This window comes from Vombatus ursinus, unplaced genomic scaffold (genome assembly GCF_900497805.2).
Source record: "Vombatus ursinus unplaced genomic scaffold, bare-nosed wombat genome assembly UNPS02010461.1, whole genome shotgun sequence".
Taxonomy (NCBI): Eukaryota; Metazoa; Chordata; class Mammalia; order Diprotodontia; family Vombatidae; genus Vombatus; species Vombatus ursinus.
In genome coordinates, this window is record NW_020950239.1 from 8,052,647 (window position 1) to 8,063,777 (window position 11,131).

Genomic DNA, 11,131 nt, shown 5'->3' on the forward strand with positions numbered 1-11,131 from the left:
GTAAATACCACTTAAGAGAGTGTGGATCTTGAAAATACTATTTAAAGTGTATGGATGTGAAAAATAAATCACTACTCTCAGAGAAACAATTCCTAGATGATAGGCTTTAGAATTAGAGACAAATTAAAGAACACTGAGTCCAACCCCCTCATTTTACAGAGAAGAACCCCATAACTTCCTACTCTAAAGCTACTCACCCTTTGCCCTGTGCGCTCTGGAATGCCAGTTCCATCGGTAACAAACTTGCTTTCATCTTAAACCATTCCCTTTCTCATTCTCTTTCCTTCTTGCACTCACTGAGACCTCATGATGAAATGATATCCCTGACCACCCTTTCCACCATTGGTTGCACTTTCATTCATGCCCCCAACTCCTTGGTCATGGTGGGGAAGTCTGAATATTCCTTGGCCCCCATTGCCATTTCTGGACTTCTCTTCTTGCCATCATCACTCAATAACCTCTCCTCCTCTGAGGTTTATTCAATCTTTATCTATCAGCTAATCAAGATTCTGGTAGCTGCTATCTATCATCCTCCAAGATTCTCTCCTTCCCTCCTTAATAAATTAAATGCCAGGCTCCTAGTCCTTTCTCTCCTCCCCAACTCCTGGCCCCATATTAAGGAACTTCAACATACATACTGATACTGCTTCAAATAACCTAACCTCCCAGTTCTTCAATTTACTCATTTCTCATGACCTCCTCCTCTACCCCACCTCAGCCATACACAAAGATGGTCATACCCTGGATCTTGCCATCACCCACAAGCACTCCACTTCCATGTTCATGAACTCTGAAATATTTTATCTGGTCATAATCTATCATCATTCCACCTTTCCTTCTGCCTTGCCATGTCTAACACGGTCTTCATCCTCTCCTTTGTTTCCAATCCTTCCACCCCTCTGTTCTTTCCCAGAAGATCAACCTTGCACTGGCTATACTCCCCTTGGTAAACTAGGTCATTTCTGGGTGCTTCTTTACTCTAGAGTCATTTGTGCCCTTACTCTGTTGTTTTTCATGCCCTGCCAGTCTCCAGCCTTGGATTATCCCACCATCCATTGCCTTCGAGCATATTCTTATGCAACTGAATAGAGCTGGAGAAAATAACAAAATATACCAGTTTTTGCTATACAACCTTAACTGCACCTTCACTGTGGCAAGGCAATCCTTTTATCCCTCTCTAATTGATGCACTATCCTACTCACCACAATGCCTTGGCTAAATCTTTTCATCTCTCCTCAAGCCTCACCTTGCTCCCCCTTCCCACACCCTACCAGCTGAGAAATTTGCTTTATAATTCACTGAAAACATTGAGGCCACTTTCTGAGAACTCCCTTTTCTCCCCTCCTCCTCATCTTATATCACTCAGATGTGCCTTCTGCTACTATCTCCTTTCACCCTTGTCCTAAATGAAGAGTCCTTACCAAGGTTAACCCCTCTACCTGCTCAAGCCATCCCATTCCATCCCATCAACCTTGAATAGATTGCTCCTTCTGTTATCCATGCTCTCATTAATCCTCAATGTTTCCCTATCTACAGATTGCTTCTTACCTGCAACCATGCCTATGTCTCTCCCACTCTCAAAAAACCCCTTCACTTGATCAATCCATCCCTGTTAGCTTTTGCCCTATATCCTCCCTTTCATAACTAAATTCTTTGCAAATGCCATCTATAACTGGGGACTCCCTTTCCGCTTCCTCTCTTCTTAACTCTCTACACTCTGGCTTCTGATCTCATCATTCCACTGAAATAGGTCTCTCTAAAGTAACTAGTGATTTCTAAAGTGCCTAATGAATGGATTTTTCTCAATCTTCGTCCTTCTTGATCTCCCTATACCCTTTACCAATGCTGTTGGTCACCATCTTTCCCTTAATAGGATGAGGACACAACTCTCTTTCTAGGTTTTCATGACACTGCTCTCTCCTGGTTCTCCTCCCACTTGTCTGACCACTCTTTCTCAGTTTCCCTTGCTTGATCTTCATCCAGGTCATATGCACTGACCATAGGTGTCCCACAGGACTCTTTCCTGGGCCTTCTTCTATTACCCCTCTGTACTATTTCATTTGATGATTTTATTAGCTCCCATGAGTTATCACCACCATGCAGATGATTCTCACTCCTAACATTTATCCTGACTTCCAGTTTTATCCCCAAATGCTTATTGTACATATCAAATTATATGTCCCATAGACATCTTAAACTCAATATGGTCCAAAGTAAACTTGTTATCTTTCCCCCAAAACTCTCCCCTCTTCCTATGACTGTCGAGAGTGCCACCATCCTCCCAGTCCCCTAGGCTTGCAACGTAGGTGTCATCTTTGACTCCTCATTCTCTGATCTATTGCCCACTTCACCTTAGCAGCATCTCTGAATGTGGCCCCTCCCTTCTGGCATTGCCACTACCCTGGCACAGATCCACGTCATGTCTCTTGAACTATTGCAGCAGCCTGTTGATTGGCCTTCCTCAGGGGTGTAATGGAGCCATCTTGAATCGGCTAGCAAGATTTGGTGGTTAAACTTTCAGTGTAAGCATTTATACCTTGGAAATTAGCAAACATTACAAATCAGGGCTTGATTTGCTGATTGTTTTATTGATTATCTGGACTTAAAATGATAGAGAAAATGTTGGTTTTCTTGCTTCAAGTCTCTCCCCACTCCAATCCAAATCTCCACTCAGTTATCAAACTGATCTATCTAAAACACAGGTCTAACCACATCATCCCTTCCTTCCTATTTTTTTTTCTTTTTAGGCAATTGGGGTTAAGTGACTTGCCCAGGGTCACACAGTAAGTAAGTGTCAAGTGTTTGGTCTGAGGCCAGATTTGAACTCAGGTCCTCCTGACTTCAAGGCCGGTGCTCCATCTACTGCGCCACCTAGCTGCCCCCCCTTCCTTCCTATTTTGATAAAGTTCAGTAGATCCCATCACCTCTAAGATCAAATAGAAAATCCTCTGTTTGGCATTCAAAGCCTTTCCTGACCTAGCCCCCTCCTTCCTTTCAAGTCTTCTTACATCTTATTCTCCAACACATACTCTTCAATCCAATGACCTTGCCTCCTTGCTTGCATCGCCTAGCTCCAGCCATTTTCACTGGCTGTCCCCCATGCCTGGAATTCTCTCCTTCTTTCTCTCCATCTTCTGGCTTCCCTGACTTCCTTCAGGTCCAAGATAAGACCTCACCTCCCTTTCTTGCTTCCCGTTGATAACGGTGCCTACTGTCTGTCATGATGACCTTCCATTTATCCCATATCTTGCTTGTGTGCTGTTTGCATAATACAGTTGTTTGCATGCTGTATCCCCCAGTAACTTGTGAGGTTCTTGAGGGCAGCCACTGTTTTCACGTTCATCCCCCTTGACAGGCACAAGTGATCCCATTCTATCTCATCTTCCCCAGCACATAGTAGTACACACTTGATAAATGCTTGTTGACTTGTCTTGGATTGAAATTTCTTCCCAAATACCAGCTTCCTCTTGAGACGCTTGCAAAATCATTAGGCATCTCTTGTCATATTCCCATCTCCTACATCCTGCCACCCATTTTTATCAGTTTTTGTTTCTAAATTAGGGAACACATATAAGCTGAAATCTGAGCTGCATTTGGTTGAAGTACATGGAAAAGAACAGCCTTGATTCTTACCTAGTGTTGGGTCCCATAGGGCACCTCAGTATTTGAGTAAAGCAGTTAGTGGGTAGCAAGAATTCCAGGGTGGACAGAGGAGGAGGAGGAGGAGGAGGAGGAGAGGAGGAGGAGACAAATGGCATAATAAGAGCTAATATTCCTGGCAGACCAGTGCTTGGGCAGTTTGCTCTATTTGATTCAGGTTGTAAAAGTCTCACAATTTGGGGAGTTTCCATTGCCCTGTTCCTTAGTGCCAAGGAAGAGACATCCTGACCATCTACCTTAGATGGTCACCAACAGTCATTGTCTCTAAATGCTCTCAGTGTAAGCATTTACACCTTGGAAATGAGCAAACATTACAAATCAGGGCTTGATTTATTGATTGTCTAGACTTAAAGTGATAGAGAAAATGTTGGTTTTCCTGCTTCATGGATACCTGTTTTCAGTTTAAAAAGAAACCTACCTCCTTCCTTGTGGAAGGTGCCTTAATTAACATTGATTGAAAGCTTAGGCCACGGCAACTCTCTTTTAAGTAAGTTACCAAGAGTTCTGTCAAGGACCTCATCTTCTTAGGCACAAAAGTACCTTTGTATCAGCAATGATGTGGATGCTACTATAATTGGGTGTAATCATAGCCCAAACAGATACAACTATTTTGTAGTTTTCTATTCTTTATAAAACTATTCTTTTCTTTTAAATTTTTTTCTTTCGTCTTGTTATACGTTTGACAGTAACAAATATGAACATTCCCTTATATAAAATGGACAGGGGGAGAAAAAAGGACACTGAATATCTATCATGTATAACTTGGTTTGTTTAATGTAAAGGCAGTTACATGGTGCAGTGGATAAAGTGTTAGACCAAGGCCTGAGTCCAAGCCCAGCCTCAGATATTTATTAGCTGTGTGACCCTGGGCAAGTCACTTAACTTCTGTCTGCCTCAGTTTTCCCACCTGTAAAATGGAGACAGTAAGAACTCCTATACCCCAAAGTTGTAGTGAGGAACAGTTGAGACTTATTTGCAAGGCACCTCATAAACCTTAAAGTACTATGTCAATGCTAGCTACTCAGTTCCAGCACTGCTCTGCTTTTCTGTGTCCCATTCTGAATTCCTTTTTTTCTCTTCTGTATATTCTTTTGTAATGTTTATCAGCGCCCAACCACTTTGTGTGAAGAGACATCCTGACCATCAGGACTAGTCAGTCAATCAATTAGCATTTATTAAATGCCTTCTACATACCAGGCACCATGCTAAGTCCTGGGGATACAAAGAAAGGCAAAAGACTGGCCCTGCTCTCAAGAGACAGTCAAATCGGGGAGACGGCATGCAAATAATTATGTATAAACAAGCTACGTACCAGATAAATTGGAAATATTTAACAGAGGGAAGACATTAGCATTAGTGCAGAAGATAAGATTTTAGTTGGAACTCCAAAGAAAGCTAGGAAATGGAAAGGAAGGGGAGAATTTCAGGAATGGGAGACAGCCAGTGAAAGTGCCCAGAGATGAGAGATGGAAGGTCTTTATGGGAGGACAGTGTCCCTGGATGATAAGAGTAGTACATGAGGGGGAATTAAGGTATAAGAAGATTGGAAAGGTTAGAGGGCACTAAGCTGTATAGGGCTTCAAATGTCAGAACACATTTAATATTTAATCTTGAGAGTGATAGAGAGTGACTGGAGTTCACTGAAGATGAGGGTGTGGTGGTCAGGTCTGTGGATTAGGAAGATTAATTTGACAGCTGAGTGACTGATGGATTATAGTCCAGAGAGACTTGAGGCAGGGCTATCAAATTGTAAGTTATTGCAAAAGTGTAAGCATGAGGTGATGGGGTCCTGCACCAGGCTAGTGATGTTGTCCAAAGGAAGAAATGGGTGCTCAATTCTTCCTGCTAACCTGAAAAACCCACTCCCTCAAGCAATAAGTCAAATTTTGCTGATAAAAGATAAAGACATTCCACACCAATCAAAGAACAAAAGAACTTAAATTTCAGTTATTGTTTCTGATTTATTTTTTTACAGGAAACAGTGGTAAAGTGGGCACACTTTGAGGAAGCAGGTCGTTTCAGAAAACTAACACTTTCTTTCATTAACAAAAAAAAAGTATACCAAGTATATTACTTTTATTAACCCAATCATCAGTTCTGATTTCTCAAGGGATTAAGAACATTCCCTATCTTGATTTACTAATAACGGCTAGAAAATTAAAACAACTTTGTGGTACCACCTCACACCTATCAGATTGGCTAATATAACCAAAAAGGAAAATGATAGATGTTGGAGGAAATGTGGAAAAGTAAGAACACTAATGCACTGTTGTAGTTTTGAACTGATCCAGCCATTCTGGAGAACAATTTGGAACTATGCCCAAAGGGCAATCAAACTATGCACACCCTTTGATCCAGTAATCCCAAAGTGATTTTTTTTAAAAAAAGGGAAAGGACTTATTTGTACAAAAATATTTATAGCAGCTGTCATTGTGGTGGCTAAGAACTGGAAATCAAGTGAATGCCCATCAATTGAGGTATAACTGAACAAGTTGTGGCGTATGATTGTAATGGAATACTATTGTGCTATAAGAAATGACAATCAGGATGATTTCAGAAAAACCTGAAAAGGCTTACATGAACTGATGCAAAGTGAAGTAAGTAGAACCAGGAGAGCACTGTGCACAGTAACAGCGATATAGTATGATGAAGAATTGTGAATGACTTAGCTGTTCTCAGCAACACGATACAAAATAATCCCAAAGGACTCGTGATGAAACATGCTATCCACCTCCAGAAAAAGAACTGATATTGTCTGAATACAGACTGAAGCATGCTATTTTTCACTTTCTTTCTTCCTTTCTCTTTCTTTTTCTTTCTTTCTTCAAGTCTTCTTGTACACAATGACTAATATGGAAATGTTTTATATTGATTGCACTTGTATAAGCTATATCTGATTGTTTACCATCTCAGGGAGGGGGGAGGGAAGGGTGAGATAGAATTTGAAACTCACAACTTTAAAAAAATGTTAAGACTGTTTTAACATGTAATTGGGGGGAAAATAAAATATTATTTTAAAAATAATAATAATAATAGCTAGTATTTATATAGCACTTTAAGGTTTGCAAAACTATATACACATATGTATGTATGTGTGGAGGTATGTAGGTATAATCCCATTTGATACTCACAATAGTCCTTGGAGGTAGGTAGTATTATTATTACCATTTAACAGATGAGAAAACTGAGGCAGACAGTGGTTAAGTATCTTGCCCAGGGCCACAGAGCTAGAGAATGTTTGAGGCAGAATTTGGACTCAAGTCTTTCTGATTTCAAGTCCAGCACTTTTATCAACTGGGCCATCTACCTAATCCATACTTCAAAGGAGACCAGAGAGTCTTAAGGATAACAGATCAAAGACATTGTTGCAACAAGAATTTTCCTCACTTTTTTATAACACAAGAGAAGTCTTATTGCTAGAGACTTCCATACCTTTCTGATTAATTCTATCTGACAACTTTAAAATATATATATATATATATATATAGATATATCATTAGATCCCATTTCCTATTAGAATATCTTGATTTCATTCCCAATCTGAGAACAGCCAGCATCAGGGGAAGGAATGTGAAAGAATTGGCTAAAAGGTTTACATTTTCTCAGCTTTCAGATTCATATGAGAAATAACACGAGAGGCATTTATGAACAGAAAAGAAACAAGTCAGGTAGAAAGAGCAATGGTAAAAAGATGGTAAAGATGGTAAGTGGTTAAAACAAAAAAAAAGGAACAGGTAGGCAGAATGATCTGCCATGGAGCCTCTAAAATATTAAAAGGCCCAGAGGAAGGAGGTGATGTTAGATTCTCCAAATGGGATTTACCAAAAACCATACCCAGAATAATTAGAGTGGATTCTTGAGGGTGGAATAGGGCCAGTGATATCACCGAGAGCTAGATTATAATTTCACCAAAGCAGAGAATAGACGTGGATGAAATGAGAATCTGGGCCACCTCTAAGTAACCAAACCCTCTCGCTTCGCTTTTCTCCCAGGCATTCCTCCTACGGAAGGCTGCTGGATGACCATGACTATGGATCCTGGGGCAACTATAACAACCCACTTTATGATGACTCCTAACAGAGGAACACAGAATGGGAAAAGACATATATGTTCTTTAATTTAAAAGTGCTTATCCAGTAGCATTAATGCTAATTACCTGATACGCATTCAATGACAATCCTGTGGCCTGTTTTGTTGGTTTTATTGTTTTGTTGTTTGGTTATTTGTTTTTTAATTTTTATTTTTCTTCTCTTCTGGTTTCTGCTTCCCTTCTCTTTAAGAAAAAAAAAAAGAGCTACCATTTTTAGGTGAATCCAAATTGAATCTCAACTGAGTGAGACAACATGGAAGCCCAGACCACCCTCACTGCTTTGGAGAAGGGATGTACTTTTGGGGGAGCAAGGATGGCTTTTATGTGGGAAATCATATTAAATCTCCATAAAAGAAAGCCCGAGAAAATGATCACTAGAGGGGTTTTCATCTGCAGAAGCTCATGTTTCTTGGATTCCTTTTTAATCTCTGTTTATCTGGTCCTGGACCCCAGCTGCAGCTCTGCAGAAATGGTTGCAGGCTCTTTCTTCTCCTAATTAAGGAATGATCAAAATAAAAAGTGCATGAAAGGAGGGAGTCTGCCAAGGGGCAGAATTAACAAGTGAGTTTCAGATCCTGACGTGTTCCTTAGTTCTCTGCTTCACAAGGTGTCTCGGATTAAGGATGCCCAAGACATCCCACTTCTGTTGGAAAAGCCCATTCACTTGCAAGCTTGCTGATGGCCCAATGAGGGCCCTTTAAGGTGAACTTAGTTTGAGGTAGGAGAAGGAGACAAGTAAGGGTGTCAGCCCACCAGAAATCGTGGGAGTATTTGGATATTGGGGCAGGGATGCAGAAAAGGCAGTATCACAGAGACCTCTGAGTATGCTGTGGCCTACGCTTTATCTGAAGGAGTTCACAGAATCCTTTCCATGGGCCCATGAGATTGCTGGCCATGGCCTTATTAACTTTCAGTAAACCCAGGTCAGCTGCAGATGTATTCTGAAGGCATTTCTTCAATTTCTCAGCTACACATCCCTCTAGACAGGGAATTTACTGTGTGATCAATTCATTTCTTGGCCCCTATGCCTGCACTTGCTAATTCTCCTCTTACTCACTGTATGGACAAGCCAGGGCAGGTATTTATTTCCTGCATAAAGAAACTTGATTAAATACCAGCACCCTTTTAAGGAAATGGAATCATTTGTGAAACCTATTCTTTCTATTATTCCCCAAAAGCTGAGAAGATAAAGTAGGAAAAAAAGATTGTTCACTTGGACAAAATGAGGCCCACACAAATATATATTTTTTTTAACAACAGCTTCAATCACCATACTGACCTTTACAACATCCATATCCTGGTGGGATACAAATATTTTTTCTACCTGTTTTCAAACATGTCATCACCCCCTCTCCTGTGATGAGCACAGTCTAAATTACATAGAGAATGTAAAACCTGGTCCGATATTATTTCAGTCAGTCAACAAGCATTTATTAAAGTACTTACTTTGCGCCAGGCATTGTGCTAAGCTCTGGAGATACAAAGAAAGGCAAAAAAAAATTTTTTTAAGTCCCTGCCCTCAAAGAACTTACAGGGTAACTCTTGCTGCTCATAGATAATAACATGTTTGGTATACAGGAACTCTGTGCTTTCCTCCATCCCTCTGGTCTCCCGCAAATGATGTACTATGCCCCTAAACAATAACAATGGGTGGCCACCCAGCCTACATCCTTTCTCCTACCACTGTCCAGAAGTGGCATGGTTCCTCTTAGGTGCCAAAATAGAGCATTCGGCCACCATAACCCTTTACTACAAGGATTTAGTAGAGGACAGGAGCCGCTTCTTAGAGGGTACAGGTTATTTTCTTTTAAAGACAACAGGAAACAAAACAGGAAAATTTCTCTATCCTCCACCTAACAATTAAAAAAAATACAAATTTTTTTCCTCCATTTTATCTTCTCATATTTTCAGGAATATCAGAGTAGTTTTCATGTTACTTGTCAGCCATGAAGGTTCTTTCGTGAGCCTAGTAGGGTCTTTATAGAATAAGGTAGAAAGGGTTAAGTGGCTGTTCTGGCCATGGCCCCTACTGGTGATGTCTCTACTCCCACCTCTTCCTCTCCAGTCTCTCCTACCCAACAACACCCACTGTCCTAAATTTAACATGTATGTCCCTTGAAAACAGGGCCTGTTTCATGTTTGTCTTAATGTTCCCAGCAGCTAGGGTACTTAATAAATTGGTAGTTAGCTGATTTATTCATTGACTCCCAGAGGTCTTGGCCAGTTGAGGAGCACGAAAGGAATACCAGAACCCCACTCTGGGAAACAAAAGATCATGTTACAACAAGAAAATTCACTTAAGCTGCAGCATTTTAACCAAGAGGTGATGCTGGGTTCTGCCCCTGAAGTTTTATGTACCTACCAGAGAGTTCAGACTCTGCCTAAGGAATCAATCAACAAACATTTATTAAGCAATTACTATAGCCAAGCATTGTGCTAAGCCCCAAGGATACCAATAAAAAGGGAAAAGTATCTGACCTGAAGGAGTTTTCATTCTAATGAGAGAGATAATACATACACAGATAAATCCAGAGATGGAAGGCAGCCTTAAAATGCATAATATTAGCAGATAATAGAACAATAAAAAAAAGTCTCCTATAGGAATTAGCCCTTAAATTATATGTTAAAGAAAGCTAGGGATTCTGAGAGTTGGAGGTTAGAAGGGAGAGCATTCCAGGTATGGTATTCAACCAATGCAAAGGCTGAAAAAAGATGGCAGATGGAATGTATGTGGCCAGTATAGTTGAACCATAGAGCGAGGGAAGGGAGTAATGTGTTAGATGCCTGGAAAAATAGGAAGGCACCATATTGGGAAGAGGTTTAAATGTCAAAAAGAGAAATCTACATTTGATCGGAGAGGCATTCAAGAGCCATTTTGAAATTACAACTTTACTGGTGGAAATTACAGCCTTACAACTTTAAGAATATCATTCTGGCAGCTGTTATGGATGATGGATTGGAATGGGAAGAGGTTTGAAGCAGGGAAACCAATCACAAGGCTATGGCCCAGATGAGAGGTGACGAGGGCCTAAAGTAGTCTGGAGGCTACATGAGTGGAGGGAAGGGAATAGATGTGACTGATGGAGAGAAAGAAATGACTAGATTTGTTGTTGTTGTTTCTGTTTACTCTTTGTTCTCAAAGAGGATGATGACATCAGGAAGGTGATGCCATGACTTGCGATTGAATTGGATTTGAGTGAGGGAGGGCTGTGCAAAGTCACTAGCCTCACTTTCTCCTCCAGAGCCCTCTGGGTCTGGATATAGGTCACAGATACAGATCAAGGTATAGCTATAGATCAGGACATCCAGATATAGATCACGATGACTGGAGATGGCCCCCACTAGATTTGGTAATTCATTGTATGTGAGGGGGGAGTCAAA

General features: G+C 40.7%; 1 protein-coding gene across 1 annotated transcript in view; it reads left to right on the forward strand.

The window, feature by feature from the left end:
• Positions 1–10,875, forward strand: part of PARM1 (prostate androgen-regulated mucin-like protein 1) — a 128,062-nt gene extending 117,187 nt beyond the window's left edge. The window contains exon 4 of the mRNA XM_027854643.1: positions 7,653–10,875. Within this exon, the coding sequence (XP_027710444.1) occupies positions 7,653–7,737 (85 nt within the window). The 3' untranslated portion in view covers positions 7,738–10,875. The remainder of the gene's footprint in view (positions 1–7,652) is intronic.
• Positions 10,876–11,131: the final 256 nt, after the last annotated feature.